Raw genomic sequence first — 13,799 nt, forward strand, 5'->3', positions numbered from 1 at the left:
TTTTGGCAGGCTGTGGATTATTGGTGAATATTTTCAACACTATGGAAATCCTTTTAAGAACTAGAGTTGAGTTGTTGTTGGATGAAAACAAGACTTGTTCCATGGATGGAGATCAGACAATACTGATCTTGCAATTTTTCCTCTTTTATTTAAGAGAACAAAGCACTTATAATAATACATATTTCAGTCAATAATGCAACTGTACAGTCATTGTAACACCCACAGCTTCATTGGAGAGACAATTCCATTTATCTTTGTTAAAGAAAATATAAGACATTTCCTGTTGAGTTTTAGAAGGTAGAATAGCATTACTGTATTTAAGGAAGATTAGTCTTTGCACAAGCAGTGTGGTATAAAATGCCTCAATAGATTTATCCTTACGTATTGCTATCCCATCTGTTGTTATATAGGTGTTAAATGATTAAGTTATTTTGCAGATGATTAGACACTATCTGCAAGATATGCAAAAATGTAAAACCAGAACGACCCGAGTGGACAGCATACCCAAAACATATAAGCCTATTGAGGGACGACAGCATTCACAGTTCAGATCTTGTACTGGATACATTTTCAACAATTCTGAGAAAGACATGCATGCACAATTTCTTACAGGATTATATCATGCTTTGGACAAACTGCAATCTTTAATATGCCATCACTCACAGACCTGCCCCAATGGTAGAGGTTTTCCTTCCACCTTCTATAGTGAGATTAGTTAAGTTTTTCAAAAGCAAGCATTTTAAACATACATATAAACATTTTCTAAAAGTTAACAGAGAAGCAGTACAGACATATGAAATTAAGGAGAGTTACTTTTATTTATCCTGTGTTTGCTCACGACCATCTCATATGCTGTGTGACGGATGGCCAGGACGCCCCTGCAGCATATGATCCAGGTGAGCAACCTTGGGAAACACAATATCTCCCCCTGGACGCTAGATGGAAGCCTCCCTGGGTTGCAGCGGTGCCTCAGACTCCCCCACAGCTTCATGGGGGTTGTAGTGTTGTGCCGCCCTGTTGGGTTCCACAGGTGCCGCCAGGGGGTGCTGCAGCAGGAGCTGCTGGACCCTTCTGGGCACTGGTTTCGCCACACCCGGAAGTGCAGCCAGATGTTGGTAGTCAAACACCTGAAGCACTTCTGGGTGCCCAATAAAAGGAGCCAGCAACCACCACTCAGCGGCCAGAGTTGGGTGGAGGAGGACAAGGTTGCCGGGGAGAAATGGTGGTGATGCAGAGAAAGAGCGCTTTTGTATTGATGTATTGTGCTTGGGACTGTGTTGTGCCTGTTGAGATTACGGGGAAGGAATGCCCAACAGGTGAAGAAAATAAATAGTTTATTTATTTTATACGTGTGCCTCTGTGTCCAATCTGTGTCGGGTCGGGTGCATATATAGTGACTTTTTACAGCTGGAGAAGGAAACATGCAGCTTTGCCAGGTATGGATAGGTCTCAGTGAAAATACAAACCATGTAAAAACTAAATCGGCATAATTTTTTCCAATAGTGGTGTTTGTTTATATTGACTAAACTCAATATAAATGTATTCATTTATTGTTTTAAAGAATGAAACATTAATTGGATTTTTTTGCCATTGCTAATAACAAAGCATAATTTCTATAATCCATCCATCCATTATCCAACCCGCCATATCCTAACTACAGGGTCATGGGGGTCTGCTGGAGCCAATCCCAGCCAACACAGGGCACAAGGCAGGAAACAAACCCCGGGCAGGGCACCAGTCCACTGCAGGGCACACACACACACCAAGCACACACTAGGGTCAATTTAGGATCGGCAAAGCACCTAACCTGCATGTATTTGGACTGTGGGAGGAAACCCACGCAAACCCCAGGCAGGGTGCCAGGCCACCGCAGTAATTTCTATAATGTGAAAGTTAATACAGAAGTCTAATGATCCTTATAAATTACTGTAGCAATAAACACCAAGAAAATACGATTTAGTTTACGTGCACTTACAGAGCAACAATAGCCTTTTGACTTGCATTTCTTGCCTTTAAACTTATACGTAAATGTTTCACCTGGGCACACTTGAAAAAGTACTATGAGGTTGTATGGTCTCTTCTCCCATTTAGATTTCTTTTGCAGCTAAATTTGCCCCATAGTAAGTGAGGCATAGGATGAGCTTGCTCCTGTGCAGTGCTTTGCTACAGTACTTAGTATATATGAAATCAAGTGATTTGTTGTAGCCTCTATGATTTTTTTATTCTCTAGCAGACAATTCTGCCTACAAAAATTTCTTCTAGTATTGTGCATTTTTAAAGTAGTTCTAGCAAAAGCAACTGATTGGCCTGTCTGTTCCTTCCTAGATGGGGATGGACCTCTCCACCATGGAGTCTGTTCTTCTTGGCTCAACAGGATAGAAACAGATGAGATGGTGCCCTGCTTCGTTAGAGGGTATCGTGATTCACTTCGATTTTCTCACTTCTCTCAAGTAATCTAACTCCCCCCCGGAAGTCTACTTTTCTTTGAGTGATTTCTTTCTCACATTTTGATTGCTGGCACAGCCAGTTAGCTAGGGATAGGTTGGGGGAAATACTGCAAGTGTACTACATGTTTTATTCCTTTCTTGATGCAAATAAAAGATTATGGCTAATTTGTCTTTTAGAAGCACCAGAAAGTTTATTTTTAAGTTGTTTTCAAAATGAATTCTCAGATTGGGGTGTAGTTGCAGGATGTGTATTTCATCTTGAATGCTGCCTCCCAGTTAGGCCGTTTTGGTTGAACATGCAATTGTTTTATGTTTATTTGATAGGAAATACTGTTAAAAAGGAATGGCCTTTTTTGTTTTTTGATTTGTATTTTTTTTAATTTGCACTTTGTACTTTTATAAAGCATCACTTGCTGTGTTTCCATAGTGCCCCTTCTTTTCGGATGCCTCCTGACCCTAAGGTTCCTTGCATCTTGGTGGGGCCCGGCACAGGTATTGCCCCCTTCAGAAGCTTTTGGCAGCAGCGCCTCTACGATACTGAGCAGAATGGTGAATACTCATGCACTTGGTTTACTGACTGACATAAGGAGTGCAGTATGTGAAACAATTACTGCAAATATTTTCATTAAAAATTAATATATGTTGTTTTTTATATTTTTAGGAATTATAGGGAGCCCTATGATCCTTGTATTTGGGTGTAGACAAGCCAAAATTGATCACATTTACAAAGAAGAAACACTACAAGCCAAAAATAAAGGCGTTTTTGAAGAACTTTACACAGCCTACTCAAGAGAACCTGGAAAGCCAAAGGTATTAAATGCTCTGTCACTCTTCTTTGTGGGGGACTAGTGTTGCTAGAATAAAAAATGTGGGGCACAATAGATTTTTTCACTGGATCTCAGGAGCTGTTTTCATGCAATTATAAGCTGCATAATACTTTATTTTCAAAATTTCCATTTTTTCATTTTCTATTTCTTTTGTTTGGAGTTCCATGTTTCATTTGACAAGTGTCACAATAATGAGACATACTCAGATAAAGGTTTGGGGCAGCCACCCGTATAATCTGGTATCCTGGCTGCAACCACGTTCTTTACGAAAATAAACAGCACTGATGTGCATACAATTGAGTCCAAAACAAGACTGAGGATTTAGGGAAAAGGGACAAGCTTTTAAAGGGGAAGACAGGAAGTGAGGTCATAAGGATCAGGCCCATGTTCTTTAGCCATTGGTTTGAGCCCGGACGTGACATCACAGGGGCCGGAGTCGGTAAGGTCTACTTCCATTGGCTCGGTCCCGGAAGTGACGTCAAGAGAGCCAGATGGAATCTCCCGGGAATGGTCTACAGGAAAGAGAGAAAAAGAGTCAGTGCACTCTGCCAGCTCCCGGCATGCCTCAGAACTGCCGTCACTCAAGCCCTTTAGCTGCCTCCCATGCGCACGTGTGTGACACAAGGTGCATTTCTCTTTTTTTGAGTACATAACATTCACAGCTCATTTAATTTGATTCACAGTCATGGGCTGATCAGAACAACACCAGGAACAAGGGCAGAGACAGTTCATTGTCAATATCAGTTCATTTCAGGACCTACTAACACAACACACATGCCCAGACTCATTCACATTGGGGCCAATTGACAGTCACTAGTTAACCCAACCTTCTCATGTTTGGAGATGTGGGAGGAAAACTAAATTATATAAAATAAAATCCACACAGATGCAAGGACAACATGCCATTTCCTCACAGACAATGAAAACGCATGGTTTCGAAATTTGGGACGATGGATCCATGAGACAGAAATATTAAACATTGCACCATTTGTTCCACATTTATAAGTTTTTCTAAGAGAGGAAACTCTTAGATACATCATGTAGGGATCTCCCTCAGGTTCTGTGCTCATATGTTAAAGAATGGCAAAAATTATATTTTGTTCAATAAAACGTTTAATTTTGTATCAGTTTGATAAAAATTTGCCAAAATCAAATTCTAGTTGCAGTGATTCAATGAACCAACTGAAAATTGGTAGCCTTTTCAAGATCTCTTGATTATGGAAGTAATTTACCTTTCTTGGGACATCACCGTATCGCACAGTCTCATAAGTCTGTGTGTATGTGGTGTAACAAGAACGACCAAGAGACATTGGGAAGGTTTGGGGTAGCCACCCATATAATATTTCCTAGCTGCAAAATCTGTTCAAAAGCAAATACATGTTCACACGACTGAGTCCAAAACAGAACTGATTATCCACTTAAGATGGTGGCTTTTTAAACCCCTGCAGGGGAAGTCATGTCATCCGGACCGGAACCGGAAGTGATGTCGTTGGCTGCCCCAGAACAGGGCGGGATTTCCTGAGAATGGTCTGCAAGGAATTGAAAGAGAGAATTAGCACACTTCGCCACCCCCTGGTCCGGCGTGGAACGACATTTATTCAGGTCCTTTGGTTGTCCCTTAAACACGTGTGTGTGACAATGGCTAATCCAGACATTTTCTTTGCAGAGTTTGTATGTTCTCCCTCTACAACAACAACAACATTTATTTATATAGCACATTTTCATACAAATAATGTAGCTCAAAGTGCTTTACGTGATGAAGAAAGAGAAAAAAAGACAAAGTAAGAATTAAAATAAGAGAACACTAATTAACATAGAATAAGAGTAAGGTCCGATGGTAAAGGAGGACAGAAAAAACAAAAAAAACTCCAGACGGCTGGAGAAAAAATAAAATCTGCAGGGGTTCCAGGCCATGAGACCGTCCAGCCCCCTCTAGGCATTCATTCTACCTAACATAAATGACCTCAATCAGTCCTCATTGTATTCAGGGTTCTCATGGAAGGACTTGATGCTGACGGTCACATGGACTTCTGGCCTTTAATCCATCAATGTAGGGACATCAATGTGCCTTGATTAGGTGGTGGTGGCGCAGATCTCCACCACAGAAAACCGGAAAAAGAACAGAAGAGAGAGTAGGGGTTAGTATTAGGATTTTGGAGCCGTACTATTTTACCACGGATACTCTAGTTTGCCTCTCATATCCCAAAGATGTGCATTTTCAATTCAGAAACAACCCTAAATTAGTGTTGTATACACAAATCTGTGTACTCTGAAATGAACTGGCACCTCATCAGTCAGTGTTTAGTCCGTGCTGTACCCCCAATGCAATTGAGATAAGATCCAGGTTCCAACGTCTCTGCATTAAATGGAGGAATTGTTCCAACCAGAGACTACACGTCTCTGTCCATGAAGGGCTTTAACAACAGAAGAATTTCTTTGGAGCCATTCTGTAATCTGAGACCAATTCAAGGACTGTAATTGGACTTTATTATTAATTTAAGCATAGTGGTTTCCCATTTCTGCCCTTGATCTGTGAATTTAGAATAAACCACAAGCATTAAGCTTAGGAAATGGGAATGATACCTTGGTCCACACGTGTGCTATTCTTATTAAGCACCATTCTTTATATTATTCGATTGCACATTTTTCAAACATGTAAGCAATTTCTATTGAACAAGCTCTGCTGTGGCTGAAAGTAAATATGTGGCTACGCTTCAAGGCTCATGACATGCTGCTATATCATCTGACTGGAATTGAACTTTATAAAAGTGTTTAGACTAAGATTAAAACAGGCACATCAAGGAGGCACAATACCTTTAATAGAGATGATCTATATTAAATGCTGTTGAAAAACAAAGACCAAACTGTGAACTCTTTCAGAATCCCTAATCTGGTATCAAGAACGGGTACAAATAAATAAATGAACAATGAGTTCAAATGACACGCAAATTAGACTCTGATTTAAAGACTAGTTACCATGGAAATCAACACACACACACACTGTGGCCCTACACGGACTGAGCTGAGCAGTTGTCATTTTGGACATTCTTTCAATCATTGCCAGAATCCACTTTTTTCATCATAGGGATCTGAGCAGTCAGTCAGCCAGTCATTATCCAACCCGCTGTATCGTAACACAGGGTCACGGGGGTCTGCTGGAGCCAATCCCACAGGGTGCAAGGCAGGAACAAACTCTGGGCAGGGTGCCAGCCCACCACAGGGCACACACACATACCAAGCACACACTAGAGACAATTTAGGATCGCCAATGCACCTAACCTGCAGACACGGGGAGAACATGCAGACTCCACTCAAGGAGGACCCAGGAAGCGAACCCAGGTCTCCTTACTGTGAGGCAGCAGCACTACCACCATGCCACCATGCCACCCGGGATGTGAACACCCAGAGCTTATCGATAATGTTCCAGAAAGCTTTGCCAATGATGAAGGATGGGTTAGCTTTTTCTGTTCTTTCTTACTACTAACACTGTGTACTCATCAAAATATGGGCATTATGATGATATCATCCTTTGAGGAGATTGTGATATTTGAGTCCTACATACATTCTCATGCTTTACTTTGTTCAAAATTTCTTTGCTGTTTTATTAAAATCCTTTGTACAGCATTAATTAGGGTCACGTTAGGTGTACTAGTGCAGAGCATGAACTGGTTCAGAGTTACTTGCAAGTTTTTTTTTTATGTGATCAGCTTTATTTTTTTCTTGAATAATTACTACTTCAAACTAGCTGTCATGTCAAGCACTTAAAAGTGTCAACCAACACATTGTCAGTCCTTCACAACATGTGATAATTACCTTCAAGTTCTGTGGATTAAAATCTTCTGTCTTCCCACAAGAGGGCTCAAATCTTGGTCTGTTAATTTCACTGCTTTGAAAGTCCCATTTATATTGCTAAAATAACTAATCTTTAATTGCTGAGACTGCAGATATGTTACTCAGCCTAGTAAAATGATAGCATGAACTTGATCTTGGCTATGGGCACTATTGGGGGTTTCAAGAAAAAAAACTCTTCATCCATAATGTTGGAAGTGATATGCATTTTGATTTGGCATCTCTGAATTTAGGGCAAGTGGAGCACTGCTCCCAGCAGGAGACATTGGGGTGCAAAAATGCAAATTGATCATAAACTCTCCTCTATAATTTAATATTTTGTTAACATTTTATAGCAAACTTAACATAATCATTTTTTTCTGGTTTTCCGTGATGTGCTCAATATAATGTATTAAAAATCCTTATTATAGTATGTAAAACTCTCTTTGTGCTTGATGTCACTAATCTGTTTTCTGGTTGCTTAGGTGGGCCCTTGGACCTTACAGTGTTCTAGGCATACCTTTGCTCATGTGTGCACATATATAGCCTGACTTTTTTAAGCAACCCATTGTTTGAATGTCTTTGGGATGTGAGAAGAAAACTGGAGTCCCAAGATAAAGAGCCATGCAGACAAGGGTAGACAGTGCAGACTCTGCGGAGTTAAGATTTGTTTCAGGAACCTTTATGCCACCATGCTGTATTAGTGTAAACATGAGGTCAGGTTTGCCTTTAGAAGTTCATGACTTTTCCAAGAATTTAACCCAGGCTATTTGCAATGGATTGGACACAAACGTGTTCAATTCATCCATCCATCCATTTTCTAACCCATTGAATCCGAATACAGGGTCACGGGGGTCTGCTGGAGCCAATCCCAGCCAACACAGGGCAGGAACCAATCCTGGGCAGGGTGCCAACCCACCACAGGACACACACAAACACACCAAGCACACACTAGGGCCAATTTAGAATCGCCAATCCACCTAACCCGCATGTCTTTTGGATTGTGGGAGGAAACCGGAGCGCCCAGAGGAAACCCACGCAGACACGGGGAGAACATGCAAACTCCACACAGGGAGGACCTGGGAAGCGAACCCGGGTCTCCTAACTGCGAGGCAGCAGCGCTACCACTGCGCCACTGTGCCGCCCTGTGTTCAATTCAGTTGACATTAATAACTTTTTTCGTCGAAGGTCTAGGACCATTGCTAACTGCAGGGAGAGTGCAATCGCTGCATCATGCCAGGCATTGTTAGAATAGCACACGGCACGGATTGTTAGGTTACATATTGTTTCTAATGACACAGCTTCTAAATACAGTGTAGGAGACAGAACTGAGGCACATACATTTCTGTTGAACACAAAGCATAGCAAAAGTATCACTGTAAAAAATTGATTTTGGTTCTTTGCTCATGTGCCGGCCAGCTTTCAGGTGCCCTTTTTTGAACACTTTTTGCAATCATGTTTTGTTGCCCTTTGGTTGTCCCAGCTCTACTATATCCTCTTGTTATTCTGCCCTTGCTGTGGCACACATGTGCCCTCACCTGTGAAGGAAAAAAGAAGACTTATATAAGTCTGGTTTTAAAAGAGGCTGATGCTGCTCACTCAGTAGACCTCCTTTATCCACGTACTGAAGGGTTAAGTGGGGAATAGAACTATGTTAAAGAGACAATCAGAGGCTACAGTCTTAGAATGTGGCTGCTCCTGATTCCGTGTCCAATATCCAATTTAATTTGCAGAAGTAATAATAAAATGGCACTGAATGCTTCAGTGAGCAAACTCTTCAGTAGAGTAAAACGCTAAAGTGAATTTTATGCTGTCTGCATAGAGCAGGTGACAGGCAATGAATGAATCCCATAACCCAAAGGCGCTTTCATCGTTTAACTGTGATCGCAAGAATACGTTTAAATTTATTTGAAAATCTAACCTCACACCTGTCACTCCTCTTACACAGCAATGTGACAATAAGATATGCTTTGTGAGGAAGTTTGAAAAGGCATTGAAACATGTCTTACTGGCAGAAGAGTTGACTTGGATCTTGCCTTTGTGGCTTTCAGCAAGAACTCCTCATTTTGTTATAATAAAAAAAAATAGTGTACAACCCTGGCCTTGTAAAGTTCTCAGCTTTAAAAAGGCGCTATAAAGAATGAAGAAAGATTAGGTTTCCTGGAAGTATGTACTGTATATTGAGGTCTTTATAATGTAGCTCACTAGGAGGTCCAGTGCTGTATGTATTTGATAGAATGAAAGCGTAGATCTGACTATTTAATAATGCAAGGGAGCCGAGGCCTCCAAATCAATCAGAAGATGACTCTGCACACAAAGACTGTTAGAAACAGGAAGGAGTTGTGCACAGTAGAGCTCTGACACTGGGGCCAGTTGGCCTACTAATGGGGCTCAAAGTGGCCGTTTTTTCATAAATAGATTGCCATACATTTTCTTAAATTATTTTAGATGCGCTTTAACTCTCTTTTCTGCCCTTTTGCATTCAAATTGCTTAAATGAAATGAGTGCTATCTATTTTAAGGCAGTTCTTGCAGTTTAGTTGCCCTTTTCTTGCATGTACAGTATGTGAAACCCTAGAACTTACCAGTAGTGAAGGTTTAAATTCTCAATTAACTTTTTCTATTTGTTTGAGTTCTTTATTTAGATTTTGATCTTATTGTTATTTATTTTTCCTCAGTGGCAGGCTTTTACCAATGATGTGCAAACAACACTGTTACAAAGAGCTACCTGGTTACTGGCTGCACTAAAGTGTGTCCTTTATAAAAAATGGCTGTTTGAATAAAGGGGAGCACATTGGCACAGTGGTTGCGCTGCTGCCTTGCAATTAGGAGACCGGGTCGTCCCTGCGTGGAGTTTGCATGTTCTCCCAATGTCTGTGTGGGTTTCCTAAATGGTCCCTAGTTTGTTCTTGGTGTGTGTGTGTGTGTGTGTGTGCCCTGGGGTGGGCTGGCGCCCTGCCTGGGGTTTATTTCCTGCCTTGTGCCCTGTGTTGGTTGGGATTGGCTCCAGCAGACCCCCATGGCCCTATAATTAGGATATAGCGGGTTGGATAATAGATGGATGTTTGAATAAAAATACAGTGGTGAAGAAGGAGTAATTACACGTGTATAGTGGTGCTTGAAAGTTTGTGAACCCTTTAGAATTTTCTACTATATTTCTGCATAAATATGACCTAAAACATCATCAGATTTTCACTCAAGTCCTAAAAGTAGATAAAGAGAAACCAGTTAAACAAATGAGACAAAAATATTATACTTGGTCATTTATTTATTAAGGAAAATGATCGAATATTACATATTTGTGAGTGTCAAAAGTATGTGAACCTTTGCTTTCAGTATCTGGTGTGACCCCCCTTACTAAACGTTTCCGGTAACTTTTGCTCATTCCTGCACACCGGCTTAGAGAAATTTTAGCCCATTCCTCCGTACAGAACAGCTTCAACCCTGGGATGTTGGTGGGTTTCCTGACATTAACTGCTCGCTTCTGGTCCTTCCACAACATTTCGATTGGATTAAGGTCAGGACTTTGACTTGGCCATTCCAAAACATGAACTTTATTCTTCTTTAACTATTCTTTGGTAGAACAACTTGTGTGCTTAGGGTCGTTGTCTTGCTGCATGACCCACTTTCTCTTGAGATTCAGTTCATGGACAGATGTCCTGACATTTTCCTTTAGAATTCTCTGATATAATTCAGAATTCATTGTTCCATCAGTGAAGGCAAGCCGTCCTGCCCAGATGCAGCAAAACAGGCCCAAACCATGATACTACCACCACCATGTTTCACAGATGGGATAAGGTTCTTATGCTGCAATGCAGTGTTTTCCTTTCTCTAAACATAACACTTTTCATTTAAACCAAAAAGTTCTATTTTGGTCTCATCCGTCCACAAAACATTCTTTCAATAGCCTTCTGGTTTGTCCACGTGATCTTTAGCAAACTACAGACGAGCAGCAATGTTTTTTTGGAGAGCAGTGGCTTTCTCCTTGCAACCCTGCCATGCACACCATTGTTGTTCAGTGTTCTCCTGATGGTGGACTCATGAACATGAACATTAACCAATGTGAGAGAGGCCTTCAGTTGCTTAGAAGTTACCCTGGGGTCCTTTGGGACCTCGCCGACTATTACACGTGTGCCTTGCTCTTGGAGTGATCTTTGTTGGTCGACTACTCCTAGGGAGGGTAACAATGGTTTTGGATTTCCTCCATTTGTACACAATCTGTCTGACTGTGGATTGGTGGAGTCCAAACTCTTTAGAGATGGTTTTGCAACCTTTTCCAGCCTGATGAGCATCAACAACTCTTTTTGTGAGGTCCTCAGAAATTTCCTTTGTTCGTGCCATGATACACTTCCACAAACATGTGTTGTGAAGAGCAGACTTTGATAGTAAATAACGCAGGGTGCCCACTCACACCTGATTGGCATCCCATTAATTGAAAACACCTGACACCTCACCTTCAAACTAACTGCTCATCCTAGAGGTTCACATACTTTTGACACTCACAAATATGTAATATTCGATCATTTTCCTTAATAAATAAAAGACCAAGAATAATATTTTTGTCTCATTTGTTTAACGGGTTTCTCTTCATCTACTTTTAGGACTTGAGTGAAAATCTGATGATGTTTTAGGTCATTTATGCAGAAATACAGAAAATTCTAAAGGGTTCACAAACTTTCAAGCACCACTGTAATTAAACATGGGCAGGGTCGCACTTTCTAAAGACACTTGTACAGCCTCCATGGGACTCCAGGGATACCACAATGATGCGTTTTGTAACAAATGAATAATTAAGTGAGTTTAAAATAATATATTTTCAAGCCCGTATAATCCAATTCAGGAACCAGTCTTGGATTGGGACTACCAATCCGTCACAGGGTCCACATACCCACACACTCATCCTTACACAGAGATTTTTATTCTTTTTGCAACCTGTTTTGTGATTGTGAAAAATCTTTTAACCTTTATATTTTTGGGAATTTATTTGTACCTGTTGTTTGCCTTTTTGTCTGTGTTGATGATCTATTGTGTCAGATCATGAATTGAATAAAGAGATATGGAAAAAACAATCAATAAAAAATTGAAACCAGCAGACACGTTGTGTCCAAGAGAAATGTTTATGAACTTCTCTATTACAATAATAATATCTAATTCTAATTTAAAGAAGAGCAGACCCGGGCCTGAAGAGCACGCTCTCCTCTGTCTCTTTTCTTACAGCACATAACCATAATGCCACTAGTCTGGAACTTTGTAATACCAGTTAAGAGGAGCATTTTTTTTTTTTTTTTGCAGAAATATGTCCAAGATGTCCTGCGTGAGCAGCTGGCAGAGACGGTGTACAGGACTCTAAAGGAACAAAATGGCCACATTTATGTTTGTGGAGATGTCACCATGGCTGGGGATGTCCTTAAAACCATCCAGCATATTGTGAAGGAGCAGGGCAATATGTCTCTAGAGGATGCTGGCTTTTACATCAGCAGATTGCGGGTATGTTGCTGTAAATCCAAAAGTTTATTGTGGCTGTTTTGTCCAGTTAAAACCACAGCACTGCACAAAGAGTCATTTTGGCACAGAATCTTCATTAAAAAATTTAGCAGGCATTGCTTAGAGCTATTCGAGACTAATGTTACTTGGGACAACTTGAGGCATAAAGGCACAGTATTTGACGATAGTGAGCTCAGATTTGATTATGTGTCACTCATTTTTGAAAAACATAATCAGGCCTTGTGTAATACTGAATATCAGTGTTTTTAAGAGGGACCACAAATTACCTTACGAAAGCTGTATGAAAAAGTTACATTAAATCAAATTCAGTAAATGTGCATCTGTTCCTTCATCTTCACAAAGAGACCTTGGTAGCTGTATTATTACACCTCAATCTTGAAATTCCCTAAACATAGGTGTTAATTATTTTTGGTGGGTTTCCTGCACATTTAGAGATTTTGCAATTCTTAGAACTTCATGCACACAAAGATAACTTGGTGAATAAAAATTAGAGAACAGCTCCTTCCTTGCCTACACTTATAGGTGCAGGGCTAGTCATATAAAACATGCTTGTAGGACCATCTTGTAACACTTTTGACTGTGTTAATCTCAACAACATCAGCCAGATCAACCTTTTTTTTATTAAGCAGTCCACTGAGCCTGCACTCTGAACTCTAAAGGTCATGTGAAAACACAATTTCCCTTTGGGGATTAATATAGCAAGTTAAAAAAAAACAAAAGCACACCTTAAGCAACTGCCTTAAACGCTGACAGACTGCCCTCTAGTGGTTGACTGTGAGCTTCAGCTTTTTTAAATGGATAGAGTGACCCAAACTTTCTCCTTTGTTATGCAACTCCTTTTCCTCACAGCCTTTGCTGGGCTGTCAAACTGGTGGCCAAATGTTATGTCATTTAAAAGTGTATTTTAGACAGCTGGAATAATGTCTCCACCATTATAGGGGTTTTAGGCTTGGGAAATCTACCTCACCCACATTTTAAATGATATTTAACATCTGACAGAGAGGCATGTCATTTGTATACAAAAGCAAATGCAGGCTGTGGTGACCCCACTTCCCATCCATGCACCCTTTTGGCTGCTGGGATTAGTTACACCATTTTACGTTCAGTAAATGCATCACAATGTACAACCTACTATTTTCCACACTTCCTAAACAAACACTTAATCATTATTTGATATATCAACTTGCAGAGAG

At 40.5% G+C, this 13,799-nt stretch overlaps 1 protein-coding gene across 1 annotated transcript in view; it reads left to right on the forward strand.

The window, feature by feature from the left end:
* nos1 (nitric oxide synthase 1 (neuronal)) overlaps window positions 1-13,799 on the forward strand; it is a 71,860-nt gene that overhangs the window by 50,839 nt on the left and 7,222 nt on the right. The window contains exons 24-27 of the mRNA XM_039771422.1: window positions 2,326-2,413; window positions 2,875-2,996; window positions 3,109-3,257; window positions 12,394-12,588. Of these exons, the coding sequence (XP_039627356.1) occupies window positions 2,326-2,413; window positions 2,875-2,996; window positions 3,109-3,257; window positions 12,394-12,588 (554 nt within the window). The remainder of the gene's footprint in view (window positions 1-2,325; window positions 2,414-2,874; window positions 2,997-3,108; window positions 3,258-12,393; window positions 12,589-13,799) is intronic.

The sequence above is a fragment of the Polypterus senegalus genome, chromosome 12, assembly GCF_016835505.1.
Source record: "Polypterus senegalus isolate Bchr_013 chromosome 12, ASM1683550v1, whole genome shotgun sequence".
Classification (NCBI taxonomy): Eukaryota; Metazoa; Chordata; class Cladistia; order Polypteriformes; family Polypteridae; genus Polypterus; species Polypterus senegalus.